Here is a 14,308-nt window from a genome sequence, read left to right as displayed (position 1 = left end):
ATAGCAGTCTCGGATGATGACCCAGCCCATGTTGTTCTTTTTAAGAACACTTCCGCTGCAGATTCGACAAAACACAAAGAAGGTACTAACATGAGATTTCTAAAGATAGCTACATCACTCAACCCAATGTTTAAGCATCTGAAGTGCCTTCCAAAATCTGAGAGGGATGAGGTGTAGAGCATGCTTTCAGAAGTCTTAAAAGAGCAACACTGATGCGGAAACTATAGAACCCGAACAACAAAACAAAAACAAAAAAAATCAGCTGTCTGCTCGTGACATCTGACTGACTCAGATAATGAAAATGAACATGCATCGGTCTGCACTGCTTTGGATGGTTATCGAGCAGAACCCATTATCAGCATGGACTCATGTCCTCAAATGATGGTTGAAGCATGAAAGGACATACAACTCTCTAGTGCATCTGGCACATAAATATCTTATGATGCCAGCTACAACAGTGCCATGCAAAGGCCTGTTCTCACTTTCAGGTGATATTGTAAACAATAAGTGGGCAACATTATCTCCTGCAAATGTAAAACTTGTTTGTCTGAGCAACTGGCTGAACAAGCAGTAGGACTGAGTGGACTTGTAGGCTCTAAAGTTTTACAGTGTTTTATTTTTAAATGCAGCGTTTTTTGGGTACACAATTCTACATTTGTAAGTTCAACTTTCATGATAAAGAGATTGCTCTACAGTACTTGTATTAGATGAATTGAAAAATATTGTCTGTTTTTTACAGTGCAAATCAAAAATAATCAAAAATATAAAGTGAGCACTGTACACTTTGTATTCTGTTGCAAGTGAAATCAATATATTTGAAAATGTAGAAAACATCCAAAACTATTTAAATAAATGGTATTCTATTATTGTTTAATCACACAATCACATGATTAATTTTTTTAATCATTTGACAGTCCTATTTTTTAATATAAAACTTTTCTTATACAGTCAGCACATTTAAAGGTAGTTTTATTTGACCAAAAAAAAAAAAAAATTAAATATCCTGTTTTGTGCATTTAATTGAATTTAAATCCAAATAGAGCTTGATTAATTTTGGACTTGAGATTTGTCATCTAGTAAATAAGAAATGCACCATTCACCATTTTCTAACATAATAAAAAAAATCTAAACATTAATAATCTGAATACAATGTAAATTAGGCTATAAAATTGCTTAAACATGGATATAATGTACCCTCCTGGTTAGCCAAAAAATAAAAAAGCACCAATTTTAGTGTAAAAGCTATATTTAGCTGCAAATCAATATATTTTAATGGTTACCAACAAATAAGAATTAACCTCTCTTTAGAAAAATAACTAAAGTACAAATCCACAACAGGATTAAAATCAATTTAAATCATGGTTTCCTTCCTGCTTATTTAAATCAGTGATTTAAATTGCTTTGATTTAAATCAATCCACCATGAAATCTGTATAAATAAATTAAATATTTTACAATTGCTAAAGAAGTTTACACAAATTCAGGGCCAAATCACACTGACCTTACTCAGGCAAAAAACTCACTAAAGTAAAAGTTCTGCCAGTATAACTATTTCAAGAATTACCCCTCAAGAAAAATTTTTCTTTCAATAGCTTGAGGTATTTTCTTTTGTTTTTACGAAGCCCTAAGCACGATTCAGTTCTTTCTTCCAACACAAATCACAGTGACTTGAGCCTTCAAAAGGTTCTAGGCATCAGCAGTCCAGACTTTATCCATCTTTTTATAAGGCACTGTAGACCTAAAGGTAAATGAGTGTCTTTGAATACATCATCAGATTACACCTAACTCGGTTACAAACTGCCTGTCATTAACTAATGTGAAGACAATCTTATTAGTTTATTCAAATCTAGAACCCATCTGGCCAGTGAAACAAAATATTCACTAACGTTTACATTCTTGTGACAATGACTTTCCTCACTTGCAACTTCAGAGCTTTATAGGGAGGTAGAGAAATGACTAGATCATATACGTGCTAAAGTTGTAGGGAATTCATAGCCTGGGTAGTTTAAAAAAGACGACCAAAAAAAAACCCTCACCCACACACCTGGTAAAGTTTTACATTCTTAAACAAAGTTTTAGAAGACCAGAATAAGAACTATTGTTTCCCTCTCAATATCAATTGTGACCCTTTTTCTGAGGCTCTGAACTGGGAAGTCAAATATTTTTATTTTACATTTCTGGTTATGTTTTTTGATTTTGCTATTTACCAACTATCATAAACATAAAGGGAAGGATAACCACTTTTCTGTGTACAGTGCTATAAAATCCCTCCTGGCCAGAGGCAGAATCCCTTTACCTATAAAAGGTTAAGAAGCTCAAATAAGCTGGCTGGCACCTGACCCAAAATGACCAATGAGGGGACAAGATACTTTCAAATCTGGGCGGGGGGAGAGAAGGCTTTTGTCTGTCTGTGTGATACCTTTGCCAGGAAAAGATCAAGGATGCAAGCCCTCCAACTCCTGTAAAGTTAGTAAGTAATCTAGCTAGAAAATGCGTTAGGTTTTCTTTGTTTTGGCTTGTGAAGTTTGCTGTGCTAGAGGAAACGTGTATTACTGTTTTTGTGTAACGTAAGGTTTTGCCTAGAGGGATTCTTTATGTTTTGAATCTGACTGCCTGTAAGGTTTTCTCTTATCTTTTTTTGTTCTTCTAATAAAGTTCTCAGAGTAACAGCTGTGTTAGTCTGTATTCGCAAAAAGAAAAGGAGTACTTGTGGCACCTTAGAGTTTTTGTTAGTCTCTAAGGTGCCACAAGTAATAACGTTCTGTTTTTTAAGCATTTGATTGGGTTTTTTGGGTGTTAAAAATCCATGGCTGGTCTGTGCTTATCTTGTTTATTCTCAAGTCTCCCCAGGAAAGGGGGGGTAAGGGCTTGGGGGGATATTTTGGGGAAATAGGAACTCCCAAGTGGTCCTTTCCTGTTCTTTGTCTAAATCACTTGGTAGTGGCAGCATACAGTTCAAAGACAAGGAGAAGTTTGTGCCTTGGGAAAGTTTTTAACCTAAGCTGGTAAAAATAAGCTTAGGAGGTCTTTCATGCGGGTCCCCACATCTGTACCCTAGAGTTCAGAGTGGGGAAGGAACCCTGACACCAACTTTGTTCACAGAAAAGTGGAGTTATAGAACTCAAGAGCCAAAGGCTATTTAACAGTAAACTAGGCTGTCAAATGAAAACAAAGAGAGAGCATATAAAAAGAAACTTATTACACACATAGTATTTCCTCTTTAAAGATATAAGGATTAGTGATATCATGAACTGACATCCATCTAGCCAGACTTTAAGGGAAAAAAGTCTTATTACAAAATATCAAAAAAATTGCACTTACCTTTTCTTCTAAGAGTCTTACTCTTTTCTTTAAGAAGGAGTTCTCCTTCTCTGTCTCCTTTAGTCGTTTCTTGATATCTTCATAAGCAGTGACAAGTGCAAAATGTGAAGCAATGGACTCATCCCCTGCATATGCTGAAACAGGAATCTCTTTCTCTCTTCTGCGAGTACCATCTGCTTTTTCATGATTCAAAATATAGATGTCATCTTCTCCCAGCTCATCCATGACAGCTGTTTGAAAAGACATAATAGTATTAAAAGTATTTTATATTAAAAAAATTATCACCAAGATCATGCCAAAAGCACTACAGTTTAAAAAGCCTTCATGCATAATGCCATACATACTTTTAAAAAAAAATTCCTTCTTATTTATCTTTGCCATGTCATCGCGAGTTTACAGAGAATCCATGACACCCATTTTTCATCAATGATCAAGTTATACAGTCAGATGTTTCTATAATCTTACACTTCTCATTCCCTATTTACACTCTTCTGTACTTATAAACTTCACCAACTTTCACGGTTTGCAATATTTTCCATTGACCAAAATCCATAATCTCTTATGTGTTTAAATAACACTTACGGAATATAAATTATCAATGCTGTTTTAGAGCTTGGCTTGTTCCAAGTTATATTTGGACCATAAGGAGAAACAGTCTTCGCAGCTTTGGCAAGTCAATGACAGAAACAGGGCTGATATCTCTGAACTACATCAAATAATGATCATTTGCAAAAAAGGTATACAGTTAAGTCCTCTTTCTGCATACTCAAGTAGCTCCTAACCTTCAGCTCTGCATCTTCCCTATTCCTTTATTAGCACCAATTCTGATAATCTTTTACTAACTTCAGATATGGTCTCCTGTTTTTCATTATTGTCATTGTGACGTTGGCTGACCAGGTCATACTAGAGTGTATTCAGGTCAATTCACTTGTGTATTAGATCAAAGCGATTTTAAATGTGTAAGTGTTTGGGTGTTTAAACTTCATAAAACTAATGGAAGGTTACTTGAATTTTTTTTCTTATCTGTTCCTGTCATAAATGTAATAGCAAACATTTACATGGTGGTTTCAGAGTAACAGCTGTGTTAGTCTGTATTCGCAAAAAGAAAAGGAGTACTTGTGGCACCTTAGAGACTAACCAATTTATTTGAGCATGAGCTTTCGTGAGCTACAGCTCACTTTATCATGGTGAGTACCCTTGCAACTAAGTTACCCATCAAAGAAATCTTGCGAAATGATTATGAAGTACTTAAAGACTTTAGCATTTTCTGTTAATTTCACAGCAAATGGCCATTGTGTACATGGTCAGAGGCCAAAAGTCTAAGTGCCTTCCTCACTCGCTGTCATCAAAGGAAAAACCCATGTGGGCAGAGAGACTGCCAGCTTGTCTTCTGTGAGACGATATAAATATGGATTTAAAGAAAGATCCTTTATCTCTGGACCATTGGGATTCTAACAAGGCAGTATAACTGAATGAGAAGATGGAGAGAGCCCCAAAATTATTCTGGGTAACCGTGGAAAAGACTTTTGGGAAACTAACAATTACATCACTACCACCATTTGGAGTTATAAACAGTGGTTTACCGATTATATTTTACCTGCTTTAACCTCTCAAACACACTCTTTTTTCTTAGCTAATAAACTTTTAATTAGTTTATTAAAGAACTGGCTGCCAGCATTGTCTTCGCTGTAAGAGCTGCAATATCAATTGATTTGGGGCAAGTGGCTGGTCTTTTGGGACTGGGATAAACCTGATGTGGTGCGATTTTAGGTTTAAATTACCTAGGTGCACAAGTACTCCTTTTCTTTTATCACAAAGTTCTGTTTCTCTGGGTGGCAAGACAGCCTGGAGAAGCTAAGGGAGACTGTGACTCCACAGTAAGACTGGTAAAGTGACCCAGGAGTTCAGATATGTTACTGGCTTGGTGAAATCTAATTATAGAACATACCACCAGTTTGGGTTGTTTGCTATTGTTTTCTGACAGTCTGGCCCCTGCTCTCCTGCTGGTAATAGCTCACCTTACCTGATCACTCTCCTTACAGTGTGTATGGTAACACCCATTGTTTCATGTTGTCTGTGTATATAAATCTCCCTATTGTATTTTCCACTGAATGCATCCGATGAAGTGAGCTGTAGCTCACGAAAGCTTATGCTCATATCTGCCAATTTGTTAGTCTCTAAGGTGCCACAAGTACTCTTTTTCTTTTTGCCCTGAGATAGTCACTCACAGAGAGCCACTCCGGACAGCATGACAGTCATGTCCTATATGTATTCTCAAGCTATTCTCTTAGCAAAAGAAATCTTATGGTTATCTTTGGGCTCTCTTTCAAAAAGTTTATGACGTGACTTTCCAGCCTAATAAGAGACATAACATGTACAAATGCTGCTTTATAAATTCAGGAACTGTACATTTCTTCCGCGCACATCGAGAGTCTTTTTACTGCACTAAAAATTTATGTTTCAAAAGATCTTTAATTTAAAAAAAATATTCTCAAAATCCTACACTAGATTCTTCTGGCAACATGGTACCTCATACAGCTAGTCTGGTGCTTTGTCTTTAACCATTATATGGAAGCACAGCTGTCCTTCTCTTGTTAGTCAAGTGGAATTTTACACTTAATGAAATGATTGAATCCCTGCCTAATGTAGGAATACAATACATCCTTCCTAAAATTACAGAATCATTAAACTCTGGAAGAAATGATCTTTAGAAGTCCAAGCCACAAACACCAGAGAGTTACAGGACAGCCAGCTTAGACTCCAGTTTTTTGGGGAAAGGTTACATGTAATATATTTTTTAAATTAACATCAGCTTGGTTGCACATGCAACCACCACTACAGTCAGATCTGATAATGACCACATGGGTGAGGTATTATCTTTTATTGGACCAACTTCTGTTAGTAAGGGGAGGGGGGGAAGACCTGAAGAAGAGCTCTGTATAGGCTTGAAAGCTTCTGTGTCTCTCTCTCACCAACAGAAGCTGGTCCACTAAGAGATATTACTTCACCCACTGTGACAGGGGAGTGATATTCCCCCCCCCCCCCATACACTAGCCCTTTATTGGGGCACAACAGGCTGCAGGCACTGGCCCGGGCAGCTCTGCCGTGTGCCCCAGCAGGGAGGGCAGAGCAGGGGCCTGGATGGAAGGGGGCCAGGGCACCCTGCTAGCCCTCTGCCCAGGAAGGGGGGCAGCCCTGGCCCAAGCTGCAGAGGGGGAGGGGAGCCCCCAGGAGAGGACACTAATAAATACAGAGCTGGCCCGGTGGCAGGACCCTACTCGTCGAGGCGGCAGAGTGATAGAAGGCAGATATATTAGCTCCAGGTTAAGTAGGTCCCTTTTCCCTGAGTAAAGTAACAGGGAAGGTTCCAGAACAATCAGGAACTTTCCAGAATCAATTAAGACAGGCAGGCTAATCAGAGCACCCGAGTTTTAAAAAAGAACTCACTTCAGTTTGTGGTGTGCATGCAAGGTGCTGGGAGCAAGACGCTGAGAGTGAGAAGGTGTACTACTGGAAGATTGAGAAGTACAAGCATTACCAGACATCTGGAGGAAGGTCCTGTGGTGAGAATAAAAAAGGTGTTGGGAGGAGGCCGTGGGGAAGTAGCCCAGGGAGTTGTAGCTGTCACGCAGCTGTTACAGGAGCCACTGTAGACAGCTGCAATCTACAGGGCCCTGGGCTGGAACCCGGAGTAGAGGGCGGGCCCAGGTTCTCCCCCATCCCCCCAACTCCCTACTTGATACTGGAGGAGTTGACCTGGACTGTGGGTTCCACCTTAGGGGAAGGTCTCTGGCCTGTTCCCCGATCTACTAGGTGGATCAGCAGAGACTGCGGGGGTTGTTCTTCTTCCTTTTCCCCATGCTGGCCAGTGATGAGGCTAACTGAGTGAATGGCAGATTTGAGCCACAAAAGTGGCCAAACTGAGGGCTGCTGTGAACCTGTGAGGCGAGCAAATCCACCAATAAGCGCAGGACCCACCAAGGCAGAGGAGGAACTTTGTCACACCACCTTGCCCTCTAATATCCTGGGACCATCACAGCTACAAAAACTGATCTGGTATGGACTGTTTTAGCTGGTTCTACATGGCAGATGAAGACAATCCATTCATGAGAAAGATCCTGCTTATGCCAAGTTAGAGGAACTCAAACAGGCACTTCTCCCTCATTTCTCAAGGTGTTAGGATGGCCAACTCTAACTCCCTCAGCTTCATCCCCTTAAGGGATGGGGGTGGGGAGTTTATCAGAAGATCATTATGGGGAGGAAAACTGGTGAGAGGGTGATGAGTAGAGGAGGAAGTTCAGGAGGACAGATGTGATTTTTAGATAGTTTGTTTCTAAGAGAAATTCACAAGGGCACACTGGCGGAAAGAAGTATAACAGTGCCCTGTTTGACTGGAGATTAAGAGCTTGTAGGTACTAAGGGATAGAAAGTTAGAGTTAGGAGACTGCTTCAACATATACATTGCATGAAATTAAAGCAAAAAACATTAAAAACCTAATTTATAATATCTCAATTAACACAAGGTATATTTAACTACATCTCTGCATCATAAAAGACACTGATCCTTTACACTGTGAAAGGAAGCAGCACAAGTGAGGTTCCAAACTTACACATTAATGTGACAACATCACAGTGCTCAGTCACATGAACTGGAAACAGAACCAAGATAGCAGATTGACTCCATTTTCAAAATTAGCAAATGGGTAGTAAGCTACATAAATAGAAAACTAAATTTGGTCTAATGAAATCTGTTTAAGAATTCTAAAAAATCCACATAATACATCTAGATAGATGAAATCAAGTGATTTAAAGTTGGACTTTGATTCGTAATCTACTGTTGCACTCTTGAAATATTTGCATACACTGCACATGAGAGCTCTGCAGGCACCTTTTTTTTTTTTTTCTTTAAACAAGACAGGTAAGGAAACAAAGCGAGTGTCACAGTTTCAGGGTAACTGCACCTGTATTTTCCCATCTGTGGCCTCTCCAGGGCACTCAAAGGTTTCCAGCTCCTAGCTTTCAACTCTCCTAGATGGAAACTCATGTCTCACTACCTCCTGACCAGGCGTTTTAAGACTGCACAGCCCCCTGGATTACACTGTGAGATCCCAAGCAAGCCAGTCTGCCTAAAAAGGCTGGTGCCTGTGCTTTGACTTTTCTCTGAGAGTGACTAACGGAGAAATTACTAGCAGTTACAACAGAGCTCTTCTTAAGCAAGCACATTTATTCTTCAGGTAAAGCATTACAGCTTTTTATGTTGTCTCTGTAAAACATCCCTGTACACAGGCTAACAGCTTACCAGTGTGTCATCCATCAGTCTTATGGGGCCCCAGTAAGCCAAAATCTTTCTAACCCTTCCACAAAGGTTGGGGACCCTGTTGGACAGAAGGCCTTTTCTATTTGCTGGATCAGGAAGAAAGCCTTTAGTCAGTTTAACATTGGGCTATTTATTCAAAAGTCCTTTGTCTGTTGGTCTCTGCAGAATCCACTTTGAAGTAGAATAGGGGAGCCTCCCCAGGAGGCAGTACCTCTCTCAAGGTATTCTAACTTGAGTCATTTGCCTTAATCATCCCCTACTGTTTTCACTTCTTAGAGGAGCTGTGGAAATCCTCCCGCGATGAAGCGCATACAAACGTGACCCACAATGATTCATAAACCATACATACACCTAATAAAATATCATCTCCCAAAGATTCTGTAACAGAGCAACTTCCTGCAGTGAGTTTTCTGATTTTGAAAATTAGCAGGATACCCACAAAAACTAAATTCCTCTTTATCCACTGAACAGACACACTACTGACAGTGGTAGCGTAAGCCTCCCTGAAATCTCAAAGGAGCCACCTTCTTAAGATATACTTATTGCTTCAATTTTCTAAGCATTGTTAAAAAACCACACACACACACAGGAAGATGTGGTCACTGCCCCAAGCAGCTTACAATCTAACTTAAGAAAAGATGCAAAAAGCAAGTAACAAATTGTAGGCAAAGAGGCAAAGAAAAAAAAAAAGTGTTTAGATATAGACTAGCAATGGCCATAATGTGATTCTTTTAATTGCAAATGTAGGTCAGTTTCTGTGCTCACTGAGAATCTCTCTTTACTCAAACTGTCAACAAAGGTGCCTACTGTGAAGTTGTGTGTGATATGCATTCCTGCCCAATAAAAATGATACTGAAATCAATTATTCATTTTATATTAAACAGCTGTCAGCTGGCCAAGAAGTGCACTGTACCCAGTTTATGTTCCAAGCTGTAGTATATGGTAGTGTGAGATGGGGAAGGAATCACAATTAAGGAATATACTAACACTATGAAAGATATCAGAATATTCACAGTTAACAAGATCAACTGTTTATTAATTTAGGTCTACACTATGTGAAAACTTCTAAAATAACTGACAGAAGGAAAAAATTTGAGACCGAGTTCTACTTTCAGCTAATACGTTAAACTCTTACTAAAGAAGATGGGAACTATAAACATATACAAGGCCAAAATCTGTCCTTTACACAGTACACAATTAGCTATGTTATAAAGGCTATTGCTGAAACAGCACAATGAAGGGGCAGAGGAGTTGTGTCTCTCAAAATGAAACCGAATCTCTGCTCTGAGGCTGCTTCATTTTCATGAAAACAGTTGGGCTGGAGATAAAGTAGTGAGAGAAAAATTAGAAACCTGCCCTAAATGGCATAGAAAGGAAGGAAAGGAAATTTTTAAAGAGTAATGAGCAAAGACGACAGAGATTAGGTATACATATAAAAAGTCTTTCCACTACAAGTATAATGATCTAATTGAACAGTAGTATTAGTGAAATGAATCACAAATCACCCACACCTTGAGTACTGCCACTTTGAGTACTGCATACAGTTCTGGTTGCTCTATCTCAAAAAAGAAAAAGATACATTAGAAATGGACAAGGTACAAAAAAGGGCAACAAAAATGATTAAGGATATGAAACAGCTTCCATATGAGGAAAGATTAAAAAAACTGGGACTTTCAGCTTGGAAAAGAGACAACTAAGGGGAGATATGATAGAGGTCAAAAAAAAAAATCATGAAAGGTGGAGAGAAAATGAATGTGTGTTATTTGCTCCTTCATATAACAAGAATCATTTAAAGTAATAGGCAGCAGGTTTAAAACCAACAAAAGAAAGCAATTCTTCACACAACACAGTCAACCTGTGGAACTTGATGCCAGGGGATGGTGTGAAGGCCAAAAGTATACCTAGATTCAAAAAAGAATTAGATAAGCAGGAGGATGGAGGATAGGTCCATCAATGGCTGTTAGTCAAGTTGGCCAGGGATGCAATCCCATGCTCTGGGTATCCCTAGCCTCTGACTACCAGAAACTGGAATGTGGACAACAGGGCTGGAACACTTGATGACTGCCTGTTCTGTTCATTCCCTCTGAAGCACTGTGGCTTCTGTGGCTACTGTCCGAAGACAGGACATTAGGCTAGATGGACCATTGGTCTGACCCAGCATGGCTGTTCTTATGTTAGTCCAGTTTCTCAAATACTATTTTTGAGGCAATTAGATAGATTTATGATCTATGAATAGGCGATAGTCACAAAAATGTTTCCTGAAATTTAATATACGTATTATTTCACAAGTCAGGAGTTCTCAAACTACAGTCCATGGACTATCGAGCGCTTGCTCTTGCTTTGCAGAGCTAATTGGTCAGATGGTGTTGATTCTCCTTTTGTTCATCTGCTATATCTCATTAAAATAAGATACAATGCATTACTTTTATTTGGCCATGGCACAGATTTATGCAGTTTATATCAGTTTTCAGAATGGTGTTATTTCATGAAAAAAGTGATTAAATGTTAATACTTGATTTTTTACTCTTACTTCCAGATATAAGACAAAGCAAACAAAATAGAAGTGTTACTGTATATCTAGGGCCCTACGAAATTCACGGCCATAAAAAACGCAAAACAGACCGTGAAATCTGGTGTGTGTCCTCCCCCCGTGAAATCTAGTCTTTTGTGTACTTTTACCCTATTCTGTATAGATTTCACGGGGGGGGGGGGAGAGGGGGAGACCAGCATTTCTCAAACAGGGGGTTCTGACCCAAAAGGGAGTTGCGGGGGGGGGGGGGTCCACAAGGTTATTTTAGGGGGGGTGATATTGCCACCCTTACTTCTGTACTGCCTTCAGAGCTTGGGGGACAGGAGAGTGAGGGCTGTTGGCCGGGCACCCAACTGTGTCCCACTAGCAGGCAGCACCCCACTAGCAGCAGTGCAAAAGTAAGGGTGGCAATACCAAGCCATGCCATCCTTCCTTCTGCACTGCTGCTGGTGGTGGCTCTGCCTTCAGAGCTGGGATCCTGGTCAGCAGCTGCTGCTCTCCAGCTGCTCAGCTCTGAAGACAGCACTGCCACCAGCAGCTGCAAAGAAGTAAGTACTACAATCTCCCCTACAATAACTTTGCGACCCACCCTCCCCGCAACTCCTTTTTGGGTCAGGGCCCCTACAATTATAACAGTGAAATTTCAGATTTAAATTTTTAAAATCCTATGACCATGAAACTGACCTCAGTTTGGTAGGGCCTTCTGTATATCCCAAATAAGTCTGTGTCTAAAAACATAATCCTATTTTACTGTTCTCCCCTCTTACAAGTAATTAAACCAAATATTTCTAAGAGTACATGACACTAAAATGTTGCCTGTATACACCAATAGATCATGTGCCTCCCTAGATTTACTGTTGGCTTATAGAAAGCATTTGTTGTTGTTCTATAATTCATATTAAAGAGTAATAAACGGCTTTTGAGATTTAACACGTTACTTGTTTTAGGACATAATCATTTCCCCTTTGTTTAATAATAAAACCTGGCTCTTACTCTTTTCTTGTTCAAAGGTCTTTATAAACATTGCACAATCATCAACACCATGTGAAGTAGTTAAGTGTAATACACATTTTATAGATGGGGAAATTGAAACAGAGATTAAGCAAGTTGCTCAAGGGCACAGAGGATTCACATGGCAGTCAGAATTAATTTTTTTTTTTTTTAAGTTTCTGGTTCCTAATCCTGTGCTTAGACTAGACTTCCCTTTTAACAAAGGGTTCCACTTCCCCACCATCAGATCTGAACATTGAACAAAAAACTATCCTTTCTCTCTTTTCTGCACATTACGTCACATAGATGTGATATTAGTGAAAAAACAGAAGATTCCCTCACCAATTTCCATTAAAAGTTTTGATCTCACACTATATTGCAAATGATCTCCATGTGGGAGCTGGGCTTCTAGTCTCCCAAGTCTCCATTATTCCTCCTCAGAGAATAACTCCAGTGCCTGCCTTGGCTGCTACTGCTTATACCTTTCCCCAAATGTTAGCAGTGACATAGACATGATTCTTTTCAGTTTCATCCCAGCTCACAGGATTCTGAAGGGCAGCAAAGATATCAGACATCCCTGTTAATTTAATTTTGCTGCTGCTGGGAAAGAGTTAGGAGAATCAGTGGAGAAGCTGGAGAGGTCTATCTGCAGACTCAGAACCACACATAGCAGAAGCTCACATTTAGGTGGTTATCTTGGCAGCTAGAAGGACCAAACACGTAGTTTATCAGAACATTTAAATTCTGCACAATCAGACAAATTACACCCCTCTCCCCCCAATCCTTCACACATGCTCATTCCCCACTTGCAAGTGAATTTTACAAGCCCATTACAATACACATTTCTCTACACTTATGAGTATTAACCCGCGTTTATAATGCGCCCAGAACAGTTGTATTTGGGTGTGCATTGTAGGACTTCATGGTATTTGATAACATTTTTCTCCCCCTGAACAGTTTCTCCCTTTCACTGCCTATGTTATGGAATTGTGAGCGTCATGCATCCTCATCTGAAAAGGCTTCATCTGCAGGTTCCTGGTGCCATTCCGGTGCAGCTACTTTTTCTGCATAATCCCCAGACTCCTACCCAGCTCCGGGGCACCACAGCAGCCTGTTCGCTGCCCCTTTCCCGTCACCCTGCCAGCTTCCTCTCTGCAGGAGAGAACGTAAAATACTCACTGGGTGGATTTAAAGGTAACTTCCCTGGGGGGGCCCGGGGCCACCTGGCCGGCACAGACGCCGCTGCCCGTGACTGTGCGGTCCGCGCGGACCAGGGCACGGCGCCCCGCATCGCCTCCGCAGGAGAGACAGGAACCGTCCCAATGCGGACAAGCCCCGGAGCAGGCAGCGGGGCGGGGAGGGAGCGCGTGGGCGCAGAGGCGCGCCCGCAGCAGGCCGCTGTGAGCGTCGAGCTGTCGGGGGTTGCGGCTCCACGTCAGCCCGAGCCACCGGCCGAGGGCGCTTGTCACCGCTCTCCCCTCCCCCCACCCCGGCCCATCCGCCCCATCCCCTCTAGGGAGGGGCCGGAGCTGACCTGCCGGGGGGTTTCCGCTCGGCTCCGGTCACTGGCGGGCGGCGGCGAAGAGGAAGCAGCAGCGGCCGCCGCGGTCTCTACTCGGGCTCCTCCGGGCTCCCATCACCTCCGCCCGGGGCCCGGCCTGACGACGCCGTTACCAGGACCTCCCGCCCCCTCGAGGAAGTCAACAAACCCCTCACGTGACCCCAATGTCGCTCTCCCGAAGGGCACCGGCGGGTCCCGGAAGACGACAGGGCGGGACTACACCTCCCGGCATGCAGTGCGCGAGCGGGACGTGAGGTGAGTGCCACCCCGCCCCCTTTTACGGCCACAGAACGAGCGTACTCGGCTCTGTGACTAGGGCCGCCCCTTCTGAAGGGACCTCCTTCTCATGCAGGCGCCAGCGCCCTCGCCTGCCCAAGTGCTGCAATAGCTACCCCCTTGCACAGCACACGTGGCCCTCGGAAAGTATTGCTGCTCCCTGGAGCGTCGGGACAGTTCTGTGTTCCCCTGCAAGAAGCAGCGGAGGCCGCCCAAAGTCGTGCATGTCCCCTCTGTATGTCTTTCCATATGCTCCCAGCCCCCTCTTTTACATGCTTCTGCCCCTTAAATATTACTCTTCACCCCTCTATCAC

The 14,308-nt window shown here is 41.7% G+C and overlaps 1 protein-coding gene across 9 annotated transcripts in view; it reads right to left on the bottom strand.

Annotated features, from left to right (window-relative positions):
* The window catches only part of AZI2 (5-azacytidine induced 2), a 45,949-nt gene extending 32,014 nt beyond the window's left edge, over nucleotides 1-13,935 (bottom strand). Inside the window, exons 1-4 of one of the 9 annotated variants that reach the window (XM_073333388.1) lie at nucleotides 13,692-13,935; nucleotides 10,149-10,192; nucleotides 6,768-6,878; nucleotides 3,321-3,550 (exon numbers count right to left, since the gene is read on the bottom strand). In XM_073333388.1, the coding sequence (XP_073189489.1) occupies nucleotides 3,321-3,545 (225 nt within the window). In that variant the 5' untranslated portion in view covers nucleotides 3,546-3,550; nucleotides 6,768-6,878; nucleotides 10,149-10,192; nucleotides 13,692-13,935. The other 8 variants (XM_073333389.1, XM_078851748.1, XM_073333391.1 and 5 more) reach the window with 8 other exon arrangements.
* Nucleotides 13,936-14,308: the final 373 nt, after the last annotated feature.

This window comes from Lepidochelys kempii, chromosome 2, assembly GCF_965140285.1.
Source record: "Lepidochelys kempii isolate rLepKem1 chromosome 2, rLepKem1.hap1, whole genome shotgun sequence".
In the NCBI taxonomy this organism is placed as follows: Eukaryota; Metazoa; Chordata; order Testudines; family Cheloniidae; genus Lepidochelys; species Lepidochelys kempii.
Note: the sequence above shows the minus strand (reverse complement) of the source record. Positions and strands in the feature narration are given on the sequence as shown.